Source organism: Nicotiana tabacum, chromosome 1 (assembly GCF_000715075.1).
Source record: "Nicotiana tabacum cultivar K326 chromosome 1, ASM71507v2, whole genome shotgun sequence".
In the NCBI taxonomy this organism is placed as follows: Eukaryota; Viridiplantae; Streptophyta; class Magnoliopsida; order Solanales; family Solanaceae; genus Nicotiana; species Nicotiana tabacum.
This window is the reverse complement of record NC_134080.1, coordinates 42302997-42323252: the sequence shown is the minus strand read 5'-3', so window position 1 is coordinate 42323252 and position 20256 is coordinate 42302997. Positions and strand designations below refer to the sequence as shown.

Sequence of the window (20256 nt, the reverse complement as noted above, 5' to 3'; positions counted from 1 at the left end):
ATTGATTTGTTTTATTTGTGTTCCTTATTCGTTTGGGCAATATTATTGGTGTTCTTGTTGCCTTGTTGTTTATATCATTGATTGATTCTCGTTGCCATCATTGTTATTTATTTCTATTGTTGTTGTTATTATTATTATTATTATTATTATTATTATTATTATTATTATTATTATTATATACTGCTACACTGCACAAGTTTATTGATTAGTAAGTGTCTTGACTGTACCTCGTCACTACTCCACCGAGGTTAGTCTTGATACTTACTGGGTACCGCTGTGGTGTACTCATACTACACTTCTGTACATTTTTTTTGTACAGAGCCAGGTATTGGAGATATAGGACTCGGACAGAGTTAGAGTGTGATCGCAAGGATTCAAGGTAGGGTTGTTTGGTCGTCACAGTCCCTTGGAGTCTTTCCCTCTTATCGTACTGTTAATTATTATTCGAGCAGTAATGTATATTTAATTTCTTTCAAATCATTTCATGTATTAAGTTAGAGTTCGTAACTCAGTACTACCAGTCTTGGGAGGTTGTATCTTTATTTCCGTTGTTGGTTTCGATTATCCTTTTAAAAAAATGGCTTGAATTGTTATTATAAACGGCTTACTTAGTCTTAGAGACTAAGTGCCATCACGACACTTATGGTGGGATTTTGGGTCGTGACAACAACATACTTCATGGATATCAAATAAATCCATGAAAATCTGCATCATCCTACGTTCGAGAAATACACTGTTCTAGCCCTCGAATTACGGAGATAATTAGAAGAGAAGAATCAAGGGAACAAACAGAATTGTGCTCACGTCATTTTATCAATAAAACTATGTTTCTTTATATTTATATTGTGGTTGCAATTTATTTTTGTATCTCAAATAAATTTATTGCAAACAACGGGTCCAAAAATTCTTTCCTCGTACCATTTTCATTTTTCGTAGCAACAAACTAGTAAGTGACATATTGATGAAAATTTTCCTATCCAATTAAACGCTTGTAACTAAAAATGAAATGAAGCTAGAGACTTGAGAAACAAAAATTGAGTTTAAGTTATGTTTATCGATAGAAAAGTAATATATTTTTATACTATCAAAACTAAGTTGACATAATATAGCATATACATTTATTGTAATAACCTAGAAAACAAAATAATAGAATAACTTATTAAATTGTAGTACTAATACTCTGTTTAGATAAATAAACAATACTTATCCAGTTTGTATCCCTCACATATTGTGTGAGTGCCACGGTGTCTTCGCTCCGACAACGTATTATGTTCCTCCGACACTTCCGCTAATCTACGATTCTGATCCAACGGTCCATATTATCCTTCCACTTTTATAGATCTACTTTCCTTTTTCCACTCCCCTTCCTTTAACTATATTCCCATTTCGCCCTCTCCTCTTAGCTCGCATCAAATCTAGAGAGAGAGAGAGAGAATTCCGGCCACGATTTGTCGGCAATGCTTTAAAACATACCCATTTCATAGATCTGTGCATTACAGCCTCTTTTCTGGTGTGTATGTACTTCGAACCCATTTCAATTTTCATTAGTCTTTTCTATTTTTTGCTGGTGATTTTTCTAGTTCTTGGATTTTTGTTTTCTGGGTATACTTTAAGATTCTTGAATTTAATAACCCAAATATAGAAAATTAATACTTTCAAGTCAAAAAGTTGTGATTTTGCTAGTTCTTGATCTTTTTTTGTTCTGGTTGTAGTTTATCGTATTTGAATTTATTGGAACAAAAATAGAAACTTCTATTTTCAAGTCAACAGATTTGATTTTTTTCTGAATAGAATGGAAAATGGATATAGAGGACTTATATAGTGGACTCCAACTAAGATGGACTTTTCATATAGTTTCTTCTTTGGATTTGTCATTATTATGAGCATACTAATTCTTCATAATGGTGTAAAGTTGTGACCTTTGATTTATCTTTTTGATTTTATAGAAGCAATAAGAAGGGAAGAAATCTGAAATCTCTGTTGTGCTATATATCATGGCGCCGACCACGATTCGAAAGGCGATCGGGGCAGTGAAGGATCAGACGAGCATAGGGCTCGCGAAAGTAGCCAGCAACATGGCGCCGGAGCTGGAAGTTGCTATTGTTAAGGCTACAAGCCATGATGATGAACCTGCGAGCGAGAAGTACATCCGTGAGATTCTTCACTTGACTTCTGTCTCTCGTGGCTATGTGAGTGCTTGTGTTTCGTTGATTTCCAGAAGGTTAGGCAAAACCCGCGATTGGATTGTTGCCATCAAGTGTTTGATGCTCATTCACCGTCTTCTCAATGATGGTGATATTGTGTTTCAGCAAGAGATCATGTATGCCACGAGGAGAGGCACCAGGCTTCTCAATTTGTCTGATTTTCGCGATGAGGCTCATTCGAATTCGTGGGATCATTCGGCTTTTGTAAGGACTTATGCTTTGTATTTGGATCAAAGATTGGAGTTGATGGTTTTTGAGAGGAAGCAAAATGGGAGTACTGGTGGAGAGATTGAGAGATATGGTTCTAGAGAAGAAAGGTGGAGATCTCCTCCTAGCTCTAACCGAGGCAATGGTTATGATTATGGTGAGTTCAGGGATGAGCCTGCTTACGGAATGAGGAAGTCGCGATCATCTGGGGATGTGAGAGAGTCAACACAGGAGCGGAAAGATGTGACCCCATTAAGAGAGATGAACCCTGAGAAGATCTTTGGGAAGATGACTCATTTGCAGCGGTTGTTGGATCGGTTTTTGTCTTGTCGACCAACTGGATTGGCGAAAAATGAAAGGATGGTATTGGTTGCTTTGTATCCTATGGTGAAAGAAAGTTTCCAGCTTTATGCTGATATATGTGAGGTTTTGGCTGTTTTGTTGGATAAATTCTTTGACATGGAGTACCAGGATTGCGTTAAGGCATTTGATGCCTATTCTAGTGCAGCAAAGCAGATCGATGAGCTAGTGGGATTCTTCAACTGGTGTAAGGATATTGGTGTGGCTAGGTCGTCTGAGTATCCAGAAGTTCAGAGGATAACAAGCAAGCTATTGGATACACTAGAGGAGTTTGTGAGGGACAGGGCTAAGGCGACAAAGAGTCCCGAGCGAAAAGTTGAGGCTCTACCAGCTCCACCAGAAGAACCAGCACCTGATATGAATGAGATTAAAGCGTTGCCTGCACCGGAGGAGTATACTCCTCCACCACCTCCTGAACCGGAGCCTCCTAAACCAGTGGTTCAGGAGACCGGGGATTTGGTGGATTTGAGGGAGGAGGGTGTTACTGCCGATGATCAGGGAAATAAATTTGCCTTGGCATTGTTTGCTGGGCCTGGAACAAACAATGGGTCGTGGGAGGCGTTCCCCGGCAATGGGGAAACTCAGGTGACCTCTGCTTGGCAGAATCCTGCGGCTGAGATAGGTAAGGCTGATTGGGAGTTGGCTTTGGTGGAGACAGCTAGTCACCTGTCTAATCAGAAGGCCGCATTGGGCGGTGGACTTGATCCACTACTGTTGAATGGCATGTATGATCAAGGGATGGTTAGGCAGCATGTTTCCACTGCGCAGTTGAGCGGTGGTAGTGCCAGCAGTGTGGCATTACCCGGGCCAGGGAAGAGTGCAACGCCAGTTTTGGCACTCCCTGCACCCGATGGAACGGTCCAGACAGTTGGACAGGATCCATTTGCTGCATCTTTGACTGTTCCACCTCCTTCATATGTACAAATGGCGGATTTGGAGAAGAAACAGCAATTGCTTGTACAGGAGCAAGTCGTATGGCAGCAATATGCTAGAGATGGTATGCAAGGCCAAACGAGTTTGTCCAAGATCAACACTGGCGGATATTATGGTCCACAAACAGCTGCGATGCCTTATGGCATGCCACCAGTAAATGGTGTCGGATTACCACCTGCGGCAGGGTACTACTACACTCCTTACTGATTTTGCCACGTATACATTATTTTTACCTTTTCATTTTCCATTTCATTGTTATGTTCTTTATCTAGTGCTTTGATCTTTTTCCACTGTATTCTATTGATGGATATATGTTCAATTTGTGCATGTTTAGTGAGGGTAGTGGTTGAGAGGAAGAGAGAATGGGCTGAAGAGAATAGAGACTAATGGTTGTGGGGGGGATTCTTATGCTGGGTGCTCTGTAATCCTAATAGCATGACTCATCTGTTTTTGTAATATCATGTATTTTCTTCAGGTCGTCGTTTAAGTGATGCTCGTTTCTATAGTGTAACCTAACTCCATTCTGATCATTGACCAATGCCTCATTTAATTATCTTGGTTCCTTCTTTCTTGAGACTACGCCGTCTGATGCTTTGTAATTCTCTTGCTCTACCAAGAACTTTTGAGTTATGTACTATAGATAATAAAACTCATTTTAAGCTGCTGAAGAATTTGTAGCTATCATGCGGTAGGTTTGATTGGTTGCTTTAGATGAAAAACGCTCAAAATTCACTTCATGAATTTGAGTTGTGCTTAGTAGCAAGCTACAAGTATATTTTTGGTGAAGTGAAACCATCTGCATACGATTATGAACTAGATGTGTGCTAGTTCTGAGGCTTTGACTTCAATTTGATTGAGTTCAGTTTGTCATGCTCTTGTCTCACTATTTTGCTCTCCTTTCTGTATTTAAGCTGATAAATGGATTGATTTGGTAACCCTCAGGTTGGCCTGGTGGCAATTGACTTGAGTATTGGGGTTTGCTCCCTTTCAAGGTCTCAAGTTCGAAACCCACTGGGTGCAAACAATTTCTGAGGGCCATCGAACTGGGTAAAACCTGAATTAACCGTGGTGCACTTGCGGGAAATTCCTTGCCGAGGGCCTGTGCACCCCGGGATTAGTCGGGGCTCTTAGAGACTCGGACACCCGGTGCAAATAAAAAAAAATGGATTGATTTGGTAAAATATAGATTACAAAGGGCTTGGTACTTTAGTTTTGGTTTTGGAAGAATTGGATTTTGTGCATTGAATTATTTGTTCTTGGATTTTTTTTTTTTTTTTTTTGGCATTTCTTTTTATAGAAAACAAAGCAGCTGTTTTTCCAGAAAAATGAAAAACCAAACAAACAGATTCTCAGAAATCTTTCTTTGTATGACTATCTTTGCAACAAAATATTCATCAATAAGAGGAAAAATTGTAATACTTATTCATGAATGATCAAGGAAATTATTAGATAATAATAACAATAGCCAGAAAGAAAAAGCTGGCTGAAGAAAGAAGACTTTAGAAATACTGAAGCTGAAAATGACATAGGATTACCTGATAAGGCAGGGCTCTAATATTAAACTAATGTTGGTTTCTATGCCAATCTTTTATTACGTCGTGCCTATCTTTTAGCTATCCTTTCATTGTCATTTTTGGTGTCTAAGTTGGTCTATAGCTGTCCACAGTATAAAATGCAGTTGACCTATCTTTTGGCTGATCAACTCCTGGTCCATTTGTGACTTAAAAAAGGGAAATTATCAAATTGAAGTGGCATGCAAGGGTACTTAGTGGTCATAATGAACTGAAACGAAAATCGTGGGAGACTAAAATTACACAAAGGCAAAACTGTTCGGTATTTTTTTAATTTGTCTAAATTTTGATGGACAGTGTTATTCAGTATCTGTGTATCTGTGTTGACGGGAGATAATAAGTACTTCTTGGAATTGTCTACTATTATCCCAAAGTAAAAAAGAACAAAAAAGAGAGAAGAGGTTATCAAACTGAAGTGGACGTGCGGGGCTTTCCTATTGGCTATCCATAAATCAAAACTGACTGCTTGAAAACTTTATTTTTCAGAATTTTTGATTCTGTAGGTGCCTATTTTGTAAAACTGAAAGATCTCTTGTAGGTTAACATTTCAGCACCAGAAATGATATTTAGCGATCTCTTGTAGGTTAAACTTGCAAATAAAGCAACGTAATAACTGACAGAAAATAACGACAAGATATACGTTATCCTTGGAAGTTTCTTTTTCTTTTTCAATGAGGTACTCTGATAAGCATTCGTCAAATAAAATAAAATTTGTTGATTTCAAATTTATATCATTTTACAGGCAATTTAATTTGGTCTCCTTATGTGGTTCTTTTTCCATATTAAATAAATATTCTGATAATTATCATATTTTAGAGAATTGAGTACGTTGCAGGCTTGCAGCTTGGTGGCTATTTCTTCATCAACGTTACTTAGGTTTAACGTTTTAATTTCACCAACAATTCTAACCTTTTTTTTAGTACAGAAGATAAGATAATAGCCAAGGGTGTCCCTTGGGAGTTTTACTTTATTTTATTGATTAATACTCTATTAAGGAGGGTGTTAAACGAAAATCAAATTTGTTTATTTTCATGATTTATGTCATTTCAATGGCAATTTAATCGGTCTTTTTGTAGTTAAGCTTTTCCAAAAAAGAAAATAATTTTTGATAGATACCATATAACTTTCAGAGGTGGAGGATTTGAGTTGCATACTTGCATTCTGGCGATTATTATTAGTCTACCTAACTTTTAAAGGTGGAGTATTCGAGTTAAGCATAGAGTTATAATTTCACTAAAGTATTCCTTTTTTGTCTTCTCATTTTCCACAATTATAAGCCTAGCCTCACTTCAAAAGAATTTTAAAGACAAAAAAAAAAAAAAAATATATACTACAAAAGAAATATACTTCTAACATGTGACTTTGCTTTTTAGTTCATGAATCATGGGAATATTGTATAAATCTTAAGCATTGGAGCTCTTTATCAACTTTATGAAGATAGTGAAAGAATAAAGGGGTCTAGACTCTAGAATCACACTTTATAAGTGAAGAGTGTAATGAATAAAATTCGTGACTTTTCCTCAGAGAATTAAATTAATTAATGGATGCATAAAAAAAAAAAAAAAGAAATCATCTTTTTGATGGGTACGTGTATGGCTGGCACATACATACTAGCTAATGGAGTCCACATATTCCACAAACAATTGGAGATCTCACTAACTTTTCTTTATTTCCTTTTTCAAAATGTTACTACTACTTTTTTTTTTCACTTGAGATTCGATGTTCGCTGACTAATTTAAATTTTAAAAAATCTCATTTTAGAAGGTAAAACTCTCTTTACCAAAGACGCTCCATACTCGGTAAGGATGGAGGAGTAGCACAACCTTCGGCAGTGAATGCTACTACTTATTTCAACTAACAAACATCTAGAGGGTTCTTTTCATAGTGCTCTTGCTTTCTTCTTTTTCATTTTAATTTCTTGTGGGTAGTTTGCTTTGGCTGATATATGGCACAAAGGGGGACCTTTTACTTTTGAGAAGTTTCATTATTGGCTATGAACTTTATGCACTTCCATATTATATAATGTCTCAATTATTGAAATAAAGCCACAGCTTTGTATAGGTTATCTATGATTTAGTTATATTTTATGTTATGTATGAATTAACATATGGAAAATTAGGTTGTAAATGATAGTGACAATATTTGGAAAGAACGTCGTTGATGTGGATGTTTACTAGCACCTTACTATGCTACATTGCTAGTACTAGTATTAGTATCCGCGCATCATGTCAAATTATGACGTAGATTGTTTGAATTATGTGCAAATAACCTTAAAATGTCAACTTATCAGATAAAAATTATATAATATTAGATATTAATTATGAAGCAGGATATGAAATTATTATTCAAATCTCGTAGTGGACAACCTATTTTTTTCATATATGCAACAACCTAGCTCCTTGATTTAGTACTTGTATTTCGTTCCACTGTCAATATTAAAGAATATTAAACATGTGATGTTGTAATCTGTCTTGTTTGTTTGAGCACATTAAATCATATTATTTTAACAAAATTCTTAGTATCACTTTGTTTTAATCTGAAAGTCAAAAATGTCTTATTCATCACATCATAAAATGTCTTATTCATCACATTATTTTACGCAAATTCTTTTTTCTTTTTGTTCTTTATAGTTATTGCATTATTTATTATTTAATATTATTATACTATCATATAATTTTTTATTAGCTTAATAATTAAATTAATGTCTTGCTTATTATCCTTTTAATAGTCTTTAATAAATATAAATATTTTATTCTTGAAATTTGGTATATTTTTATGCTTGTATCATCTTATTCGGAATTTTTTAATCATTTAAATTTATCAGTAATATTTTTTAAATATAAGTTATTTAATTTATTTACTAGTTAAACTAATTTAAAGTATAAGTATCCTCATATTGCCTCTGTTTTTTTTATACATCTTCTTCTCTACTATAATTTTTCATTAGTTTTTATATTAATGTTTTATCTATAATCAATATAATATTATATTTTATTTTAAATTGAACTTTGAATTGGTCTAAAATACTAATACATAAGTTACTTGATTATTATGGTCCAAATATATTGAGTTCTCTTATAATTATTTTCGTATTAGATGCAGTTAACTTTTCTTTCCTTTTTAGCTTTAAGATACATGTTTAATTTTTAATTTTCCTTAGTAAATTACCTATATTAGAAATTTATTATATATTTTTAAAATATTTATTTTAATCATCGAAAAATATTTTTCTTAATTGTTTGAATACATTATAACTAATATTGTAGTAATATTTTTACTGTCATTTTATTTCTTTACTTAACATTTTCAAAAATAAAAAAAATATGAAATAAAAAAGATCTCATCTCAAATTCAAATAATTCTTATAATTCTATTTTCTAAATTGGACCGCATTTTCAAAAAAATTATGCTATACTTTCAAACTTAAACTAATTACACTCAATTCAGAAATTAATCATAGAAAAATATTTACTTAATTGTTTGAATACATTATATTTAAATGTTGTAGAAATATTTTCACTGTCATTTTGTTTATATACGTAAATTTTATTTCTTTTTTATCTTTAAGATACATTTAATTTTTGATTTTCATTAGTAAAATTACCTATATTAGAAATTTATTTTGTATGTTTAAAATTTTTTTGTTATTATTTTTCATAAATAAGACTTCAATTTCGTGATATTTTCCATAGTCTGAGCATTCTCATCATAGTATTAAGAACTTTCTAATCTCAAATTCAAATAGATTTTCCCTTTCATTTCTAATAGTAAATTTTTAATAATTTAACATAATTTTGCTAATTTTTAATCTAATATATATTCTTGGCTTTTCATTAACTTGTAACTTTATTTAATATCATTATCAACTACTATTCTTTAATATAATATAGATAAATATATAATTTTCTTAAAAATAAAATAATATTTATTTCATTTTAAAAATATTGATCGAACATTTAAATTATTATATTTTAATAATATTTTTAATTATTCTTTATTTTATTTTCTAAAATTTGATTTATAAATATCCTCACATTATTTCTAATTTATTTTTGTTATTAAATATTTTAATTTTTGATTTTATCTATTAGACTCGAGTTACGTGGACTTATCCATATTATGACTTTTCTTATCATAATATAAAAAACTTTCTCATCTCAAATTTAAATAAGTTTTACCCTTTTTCTCTATTATAAAAATTCGAATTTTTATTTTTCCTCAATTTATTCTTGATCTTTGATATTATATTATTCAATACCTAATATTATTACATTGTTTAAATTTAATATCTATTTCTACCACACTCATTCTAATATAATATAGATAAAAGTTTAAAAAATTCTCTTCTCAAATTCAAATAATATTTATCATTCTATTTTCTAAATCAGACCGTAATTTCAAAAATTAAGGTATACTTTCAAACTTAAACTAACTGCACTCAGTTCAAATATTTATCATAGAATTTTTTTTTGAATTGTTTGAACACATTATATTTAAATGTTATAGCAATATTTACGTATGAAATATTTGTTTGCCCAATTTATCAATGTTAATATGACTTTATTATTCTTGTTATTAAAATATTTTTTATTGATTATTTAATTTTTTTCTTACCTTATAAATAATTTGTATATTTTATGTAAGATCTTATTTTGCTATTTAAATTTATTTAATTTTTAAACTCAATATATCTTTAATATCTTAAGTAAATTATAGTTTTATTTTATATTTTAACTTACTCCAAAGTATAAATAGTAATAGGTTATCTCAATTTACGTCTTTTTATATTTATTTTTTTCTATTACAGTTTTTTAATTAATTTTTTACCTCCATATTTCTAGCTAATATAGAAGAAAATCTATGAGCGGATCAATATATAAATATAGTGTTGACATCCAATTTTGTCCCTCTTTTCTTCCAAAGTATTTCTTTAAGCTTCTAATATCACTAATAATGTAAGAATAGTTATTTTACCATTTTTAGCACAAACTACACCTAATTATTATTATTATTTACTTAATATCACTATTGTTTAACCAAAAATCTGAGTCTTTGGTCAAAGCTAAAAAGAAATTCAGGTTACTGATAATCAGGAGACAAAAATAAAATACTTTTGAGAACAATGGTAAAGAAGCAAATAGATGTATATTTCAATAAATTCTCAATAGTATTCCGTGTCCTTACAAATGATGATACTTCTTCCTTTTATAGATAATTCTAGGTAAAGGAATGAAGCCTCAGCTTTAATGATATAATCATGAATAATAAATGATATTAAATAAGCCGTTATACAATCATTCCTATTAAATACCGATTTCATAACGTATCAAGTATTTAATAATGAATTTGGACTCCTTTCTGTCACCAGATCTTTGCTTTCAATGCCTTCTACCCGTTGGCTGTAGATAATTTAAATTGGTACGAGACTCGTATCTATACGTCGTCTCGTGCCTATTTAAATTCTTCTTCCTGTGGCTGTTTCCATCCGTGCCTCTTAGTCAATTGCTGCGCTTTGACCATTTAACTAATCCACGTGTCATGCCACATCATCTTTTAATATAAACTCAGTTTTTTCCCAATACAGATAGTCCCCCCACTTTCCATTTTTTTTATCAATTAAATAATTGGGAAGTGGATCTTCATGTAAAAGGAATTTTTACCGTCAATTAATGCTCATGACAGTACTAACGTCTCATCAGTCTTTTCCATTTAATGTTCTGCCCATGTGTCATTTTCTAATTGATTCCACTATTCATACTCTTTTTCGAGACTTCTTCACTCTCACTATTTACGAAGTGATAGCTGCCTTTATTATAGGCTTTTCATCATTACACTTAAAAAGTTAACGGTTCCCATTTTACACATAACTTTGTCCTCCTTTGTCTTCTTCACAAATCTTCAGCACATACTTCCTTCTTAACAATGTCTTCTTCAAACCCTAACCGTAAAAAAGTTCCAATTCTAGATCAATTCCCCAACGCCCCTGTTAGACACAGAAGAGGCGGAGGAGGTAGGCTTCGAACAGGGTTAGAATCTACGGAAGGCGGCTCCTCTGGTTCTTCTTCAAGGAGTTCTATCCCAAAAGCCCCTTCTTCTAAGAGTAGGGAAATTCTTGATCCTTATCAAGAACCCTCAGTTGATGATATAGTTCCCGGCGATTTGTCTTTTGAAAGTGACAAAACGTCTCTTCAAAAACAAATTAAAAATTTAGAAAGAGCCGATACTTACCCAACAATAGTAACCGAGCTTACAATCCCCACCATAAGAAGAGATTGTAACTGGAAGGATAGTCTCCGAATGTCAATTCCTTCCCCAAATCAAAGAATTTCCTCTTTTAGAAGTGGGTATTCTTCTGTTTACACTTACCCCTTCACTTTAGGTTTCAGTCCTCCGATTGACCCAGTTATTCTCGATTTTTGTCGTTTCTTTACAATTTGTTTGGCCCAAATCGGTCCATTGGTGTGGAGAACAGTGGCTTGTTTGCCAAGGCCAATGTCAATTTTACCTTTTCTCACCTCATTCATCTATACCATCCTAACTTGATACGCCATGGGGTTTTTACCTTAACTGCAAGGAGCAAAAAAGTTTTGGTAAATCCTGAGGATGACAAAGATCGTGGATGGTATATCCGTTACGTTGCTGTCCGTACAGTGGACTTGATTGGCGAAGCAAATATTCCCAACCTGAGAAGTGGAATTTTGAACGTAGGTTTCCTTTTATTTACCGTACCTACTTTTGAGAATTTCAAAAGAAAGTTGTTTTTTAATCTCGTCCCTTCTTGGTTTTTTGTAGAAACCATGGGAGATGTGGAACCTATTCCCAACTTTCGTGGTTGGGTAGACTCACTTTTGAAGATTGCTTCTAGGGAGCAGAGAACTTGAAAATCAATTTCTTCCTTACATGGCTGGAAAGTCAAAACACATGGTATCCCCCCTTTTATATGAGTTTTTTTTACATGTTAAGCGTTTTTTCCTCAACTTTAATCATGTATATCCATCCTTTAATCAGGATTTGGCATTAGAGGAATGACGACTGAAGTAGCTATGGCCATTCGCATGTCTGCGAATGCTGCTCTTGATTTGGATAAGGCTCGAGCCTTGCTGCCTAAAAGGAAAACTACAAAGGAAAGTTCTGAAGAAGAAGAGGAGAGTACCTCCCTAATTACCAGGCCGAGGGTCAGGAGACGAATAATCATTGATGATGAAATTGAAAACACTCCTGCTCGTACCTCCACCACTGAGCCTGTTTTGATTCAATCTGATGAGGACACCGAACCAAGAGATAATGATGAATCAATTTAGCATCTTTTTGACAGTGGTTTCGGGAGTGGCGAGCTCGGCCCTGTTTTTGATGAAGCTCCTCTTTCCTCATTTGTTCCTATTTCTTCCATTCCTCTGCCAGCCGTAAGTATTTCGTTACCAGTTTTGATGACTTCCGTTCTTTTGCCAGTCTCTACCGCTCCTATATCCGTTCCCTTGGTTGTTTCTACTGCACCTGCTTCTGCTCCTGTGTTGGTTTCTACATCTTTTCCTTCCATTCCTTCCACTGCTCCTCTTCCATCTGTTCATCATACAGAGACAGGTTCTAGCAGTGGAAGTATGACTATAAGAAGTGTTACTTTGGAGGTTCCTGCCAATCATAGCCTCTTGAGGAAGACCGGCAGAGCCGATGTTTGGCTCGAACCTCTAATTGGAGATATCGAGAAGAAGAAGATGGAGAGCCATAACTTCTTAACTCTGATGAATGACGTAGTTCATTCTACTTTGAAGGTATTTTTACCAACAAGTTTTTTTTTTTAAATTATCTTCAATCTCTCATTTCCATGACTTACCTCTGTAGGCTAACCTTATTGGCACGGAATTAATGGGAAGAATTTCCCTACTGGAAAGAAGAGCTCATGAGTCTAAAAAGACTATCCACGAGGCCGAGGAAATAGCTAGGGGAGCCCAGCTTGAAGCAACCAATTGGAAGGAGCAGTTCGAGAATGCTCAAGGGACCATAGAGGAGTTGCAAGAAGATAAAAATCTCCTGGAGCAGCAAAACCGTGGTTTAACTTCTGAACTGGCAACTGTCAAAGCCTCTTCAAGCCAATTGAAAAGAGACAAAGAGCTTTTGGAATGCTCTTTGTCAGAATAATTATCCAGGGCTAGTGAAGAAGTTAGAGAGCTAAAGGCACTTTTGGCTAGGAAGGAAGAATATGCAGGAGAGTTAGTGCAAAGCCTGACTCAAGCTCAGGCTGACTTACAAACTTCTTCTGACGAGATTCATGCCTTGAAGAGTTCTCATGCTTCTCTTGAAGCTTCCCTTGATTCCCATTTAGCTGAATATCAAATCTTTAAAAACGAGCTTGCTATGTGGGAAAAAGAATATGGACTTCTAGAGGAAAATTTTAACATAGAAGTGAGTTGGGCTTTCCTGAAATCTCGTCGTGATGCTTTGACGGAAGCTGCTCAAGAAGGTTTTGACTTGCAGTCTGAACTGGCCAAAGTCATAGATACCATCGAGAAAAGCCAACAGTCTGCTGATACTCCTTCTCCTGCACTTGAAGTTCCTGGAACAGAAGAACTTTTAAATGAAGAAGTGCATACTGCAGCAATTGGGATTACAATTCCTGCTTCAGCTGAAAATGTTGCAATTCCAACTTCAGAGGGTGAAACTTCTATGACCCAGTCTGTGGAAGTTGAAGCTTCCGTGACTCTTGTTTCCCTCATTGATCCTAACATCTCAAGCTCTGCTGAAATCGTTCCTGTTGCTGCTTCTTCAGAAGTTGCCACCGTGCCTGTGGCTGAAAGTGAAATAAATATTGCAACTTCTGATGTGCTAACCCCTTCAATTGAATGATGGTTTTATCCCTTAGTTTTTAAGGGATTTTTTGGTGAAAGTCCTCAGTTATCATAATGGGGCACTTGTATAAACTCTTATTGACTAAGTTTCTACTTAGTCTTTTTAATTATATTAAGAAGTTTTGTTAATACTGCAATGTGTTCTATTCTTGCCTTTACCTTACTTATTTAGGACTTATAGAATAGTTTAGCATTTTTATCCTTTGAAAATGCTTTATGATTCTTCTCATGACTTATTAACATGAGGCTTATAAAAGAGGGCCCTTTTATTTTATCGACACTTAATGAAGAAGACGTCTCAACTTCATAATGGTGTTATAATACGATGAAAGTAATAGGAAAACACACGTTTTATATGAAACAACTTTGGCAAGTTTTTATTCATAAACTTTTAACAAGTGTTTGACTGTTACATGTATTACAATACATCTACAACTTTCTCGTAACTGTTTTTCTTGTAACATATTTGTAAATAACATAAAATAAACAAGGTTTTTCTTCATAACCTGTTTCAGTACATAGTCATGACCCTATCTTTACATGTTAAGAAGGGTTTGAGAGGTGACTTTGTTTATGAGTTTGAGAGATGACTTTGTTGTTCTCATGAATGCTGAAGACTTCGTAACTTTTTCTCAACACTTGCTTCTTTGTAGCCAATTTTTGTTCGATACTCGTATCTGTTTCTTTTTCTACACATATCTGTGTATAATATGTAGTCCCCCAAGTGTTTGAGCGGTGAAGTATGAAGCCTCGAGCACTTGTTTATTTCTTTTACTTTGGCCCTTTTCCTGAAACAGAAAGATATACGGGACTCGACGGTGGCGATTATAGATGAAGACTGCCTAACTCGTGTGTATTTCCATCAGATTAATTGTAACCCTGGGCTAGGAATTTAAGAATACTCCATTTTGCCTTGCAGGTTGTGACTCATCATTTGGAACGAGTTAGGATATTTTGCCTAGCATCTAAAATCGTTAGTAAAATATTAATAGACCAAGAGAGAAATTTTAACATGATGATACCTGACCGTAGGTACTTTCTTAAAAGTAATATCTTTTTAAGTGGACAACATTCCAATGTGAGGGTAAAACTTTACCATCCATTATTTCCAACTGATATGCTCCTTTTCCCGCAATGCCACGGACTTTGTATGGTCCATACCATGTTGGACTTAGCTTTCCTGAGTTAGCAGCTTTTGCAGATTGGAACACCTTTTTAAGCACGAAGTCCCCAATTTTGAAAAATCTGAGGCGTGCTTTCCTATTGTAATATCGTTCTATTACTTGCTTTTGTGCTGCCATTCTTATCAAAGTAGCTTCTCTTCTTCCTTCAAGTAAATCTAGGCTAACCCGCATCTCTTCATTATTAGGTTCCTCCGTTGCCTGATCGTATCGTGTGCTTGGCTCACCTATTTCAACTGGAATTAAGGCTTCCGTACCATAAACCATCGAAAATGGTGTTTCTCCAGTGCCTGTTTTGGTCGTTGTACGATAAGCCCATAGTACTCCAGGTAACACCTCAGGCCAATTACCTTTTGAATCTTGTAACATTTTTTTCAAGTTATTAATAATAACTTTGTTAGTTGATTCTGCTTGTCCATTCCCCACTGGATGATATGGCGTAGACGTTATTCTTTTGATCTGCCAACTTCGAAGAAATTTTGTAACTTGTGCTCCAATAAATTGTGGTCCATTGTCACACACGATCTCCTTTGGTACTCCAAAGCGGCATATTATATTTCGCCATATGAAGTCTTTAACTTCTTTTTCTCGTACCTGTTTAAATGCCCCTGCTTCCACCCATTTAGTGAAATAATATGTAAGTACAAGTAGAAATTTTACCTGACCTTTTGCTTGTGGAAGTGGACCTACGATATCCATTCCCCATTTCATAAAGGGCCAAGGGGCTAAAACAGGATGTAGTAACTCAGCTGGTCTGTGCATATTATTGCCGTACCTTTGACATTTATCACATTTGGACACGAAACTGGTTGCCTCTTCTTCCATCTTAGGCCAATAATATCCTGTGCGAATTAACGTTCTTACCAGTGACCGTCCTCCTGCGTGATTCCCACAATGTCCTTCATGTACTTCTCTCATGACATATTCGGTTTGAGAGGGACCGAGACACCTTGCTAGTGGTCCGCCGAACATCTTTCGATAAAGATTACCTTGATATAAACAATATCGTGCAGCTTTTTTGCGAAGCGCGTAAGCCTTTCCTTTGTCATTAGGCACGGTTCCGTGCTGTAAAAAGGCAACAATTTCATTTCTCCAATCCCATGTTAGATGATTAAAATTTACCTCGTTTTTATCAGGTTCAAGAACGGAATGAAATAGATGTATGACTGAAGCATCTGTATTGTTTGCCACGTCTGCTGCGGATGCAAGGTTAGCTAAAGCATCTGCCTCTACATTCTCATCTCTTGGGATCTGCACTACTTTCCAAGTTTGGAATTGCTTTATTAACTCCCGTACCTTTGCGAGGTATTCTTGCATTCGTGACTCTCTGGCTGTATAAGTCCCCAGCATCTGATTAACCACGAGTTGAGAATCACTCTTGATTATAATCTGTGTTATGCCGAGTTCTCGTGCCAATTCTAAACCTGCAATTACAACCTCATACTCTGCTTCATTTTTAGTTATAGAATGCCATTTTATAGCCTGTCTAATGGTCTCACCCGCAGGTGGTACGAGGACGATTCCTAAGCCTGCCCTTTTTACATTAGATGAACCGTCAGTGTATAAAATCCAAGTCCTCGGGTTCGCACCATTAAAAACTAATAATTCTTTTTCTGCTTCTAAATGCATCCCCTGGCTAAAATCACCCACGAAATCAGCTAGTACTTGAGACTTTATAGCGGTCCTGGGTTGATAAATAACTTCATACTCACTTAGTTCTATAGCCCATTTTGCTAATCTTCCTGAAAGTTCGTGTTTATGCAAAATATTTCGAAGTGGAAAAGTAGTAACTACTACAATGGGTGACATTGAAAATAAGGTCTTAACTTTCTAGATGCCATGATCAAAGCTAATGCTAATTTTTCTAGCTGTGGGTATCGTGTCTCAGCTTCCAATAAGGACTTACTTACATAATAAATAGGAGATTGTTTACCTTGGTCCTCGCGGACTAAAACAGCACTTACTGCGACTTCAGATACGACCAGATAAATGAGAAGTTTTCCCCCACCTTCGGTTTTGCCAACAACGGTGGTTTTGACAAATAAGCTTTCAAATTTCTAAGAGCTTGTTGACAATCTTCATTCCATTCAAAATGATCTTGCTTTTTAAGTGCAGAGAAAAACTTAAAACATCTTTCCGAGGATTTGGTAATAAATCTCCCCAAAGCTGCAATTCTTCCCGTTAATCTTTGTACTTCCTTTTTATTAGTAAGTATATCCGGGATTTCTTCTATTGCTTTGATCTGAGAAGGATTCACTTCAATACCACGATTAGAAACAAGAAAACCCAAAAACTTACCTGATGCAACCCCAAATGCACATTTTTCTGGGTTGAGTTTCATATTAAATTTTCGCAAAATTTCAAAAGTAACAGATAGATGAGAAACATGGTCGTGAGATTGCTGGGTTTTGACGAGCATATCGTCTATATATACCTCTATCGTTTTCCCTAAATGTTCTTGGAACATTTTGGTGACCAACCTTTGATAGGTTGCCCCAGCATTTTTGAGGCCAAATGGCATTACTTTATAACAGTAAGTCCCCCTGTCTGTGATGAAAGAAGTTTTTTCTTCATCACCAGGATCCATTTTAATTTGATTATATCCTGAGTATGCATCTAAAAAACTTAAAAGTTCATGACCTGCGGTTGCATCAATTAGTTGATCTATATGCGGTAAGGGAAAGGAATCTTTTGGATAGGCTTTATTTAAATCGATATAATCTACACAAACACGCCACTTACCATTTTTCTTGGGTACGACCACCGTATTAGCTAACCAAGTAGGTTATTTTACCTCACGGATTGATCCGATTTTTAATAACTTTTGGACTTCCTCCTGAATTACCTGGTTCTTGAAAGCACCTTGTTTCCGTTTCTTTTGCTTTATTGGTGCGAAAGAGGGGTCCTCATTGAGTTTGTGAGTTACCACATTTGGTGGAATACCTGTCATGTCAGCGTGGGACCAAGCAAAGCAGTCTAAGTTAGCTTTTAAAAATTCGATTATCATACCTCGCATGTTCGTGCTTAAATTGGCCCCGACATAAACCTTTCGTTCAGGCCATTGATCAAATAACATCACTGCCTCAAGCTCTTCAATTGTCGTTTTGATGCTTTCATTTTCTTCAGGTTCTTGAATTGTGTCAGGTCTTGAGTCCAAATCCGTCTTTTCCTGTTCAGTTGAAGTTTGATCTTTTTTACCTTCAACTGTTTCCTGTAATTGCTACTTTTCTTTAGTCTCGGTGCTCGTACTTGTTACAGCGTTGACACTTTTAGCCATCTGCTGATCCCCACGAATTTGGCAAATTCCCCATGGTGATGAGAATTTAATAACCTGATGTAGAGTTGATGGGATAGCGTCCATATCGTGTATCCATGGTCTCCCCATGATCATATTGTAGGCCATTTCCATATCAACTACCTGAAATTTAGTTTCCTTCACAACACCCATAGCAAAAGTTGTTAGAAATACCTCACCTTTTGTTACTACACTTGAATTATCAAAGCCTAACAAGGTGTGCACCTTGGGTATCATTTTGTCTTCAGCTTGCATTTCTCGTAGTACCCTTAGTAATATAATGTTTACAGAACTCCCTGGATCAATCAAAACTCGTTTTACATTAGTATCATGTACAAGTAAAGATATTACCAGTGCGTCATTATGTGGAGTTGTTACTCCTTCGGTATCTGCGTCATCGAATGAAATACTTTCATTTTCAAGGACCTGCCGCACCCGTTTCCCGTGTGTAATTGTTACCTTAGAAACCTTGTTGGAGGCTGTATAGGTTACGCCGTGAATGTCCTCTCCCCCGCTTATGACATTCACTGTCCTTTTGGGTGAAGGAGGTTGTGGTGGCTCTTGTCTGTTTTTCATGTAAGCTTGTTTTCCTTTCTCACTAAATAACTCAATGAGGTACCCTTGCTTTAATAGACGATCCACTTCACTCTGCAGGAATCTGCATTCTGAAGTTTTGTGTCCGTGATCGTTGTGAAATTCGCACCAATGATCCGGATTGCGTCTACTTGGATTTGACCGCATCTCTTTTGGCCACCGTACCTTATCTCCCATGCTTCTTAAAACAGCTACGAGCTCGGAGGTAGAGACATTAAAATTATATCCACCGAATCGTGCCTTTAAACTCCTATCATCATCTCGTGATTCTTGTCTGTTCCGATCATTCCTGAACTTTAAAGAAGAGCCAGAATCTCGGTTCCTTGATTTTTGATCATATTGATGGCTATCTTGTTTCGACCGTGGGTCCTTTCCTGCGGGTCCCATATATGGATCGTACCTGTTTTTACCTGATCTTTTTTCGGTTTCTGACCTTCGGGTACCGCCCCTTTCTTCATGATGGAGCTTAGGTACGGTATCTTCTTCGATTCGCAGCTTCGTGCTATACCTGTTGTAAACATCATTCCATGTGGTTGCAGGAAATTCTCTAAGACTTTCTTTGAGTCGTCTCGTGGCTTCAGAACTTTTGTCATTTAAATTACTTGCAAAAGCTATAGCAGCCCAATTGTCAGGCACACGAGGTAGAGTCATTCTTTCACGCTGGAATCTATCAACGAAGTTTCTAAGAAACTCCGAATCCCCTTGTTTGATTTTGAAAATATCTTCCATCCTTTTCTCAACCTTTTGTGCTCCCGAATGTGCTTTAATAAAAGAATCTGCAAGCTCAGCAAAAGAATTAATAGAATTTTCAGATAAAAGAGAATACCAGGATAATGCACCCTTGGTGAGTGTTTCTCCAAATTTCTTGACCAATACTGATTCAATTTCTTGATTAGTCAAGTCGTTGCCTTTTACGCCGGTTGTAAATGTAGTTACGTGGTCACGTGGGTCTGTAGTACCATCATATTTCGGGATGTCAGGCATTTTGAACTTTTTCGAAATTGGAAGGGGAGCAGCACTAGGCTTCCATGGTTGTTGTGAGTATTTGTCCATGTCTACTCCTTTTAT

General features: G+C 35.5%; 1 protein-coding gene across 2 annotated transcripts; it reads left to right on the top strand.

Annotated features, from left to right (window-relative positions):
- The first annotated feature begins 1360 nt into the window (after nt 1-1360).
- LOC107831706 (putative clathrin assembly protein At2g25430) lies at nt 1361-4178 on the top strand. 2 transcript variants are annotated; one of them, XM_016659494.2, is made up of 2 exons: nt 1361-1510; nt 1947-4178. In XM_016659494.2, exon 2 carries the CDS (start codon nt 1995-1997, stop codon nt 3909-3911), a length of 1917 nt encoding a protein of 638 aa, XP_016514980.2. In that variant the 5' UTR covers nt 1361-1510; nt 1947-1994; the 3' UTR covers nt 3912-4178. The 2 variants fall into 2 exon arrangements, with proteins under 2 accessions (XP_016514980.2, XP_075106370.1); XM_075250269.1 differs by having other exon boundaries at nt 1366-1514.
- The last annotated feature ends 16078 nt before the right edge of the window (nt 4179-20256 follow it).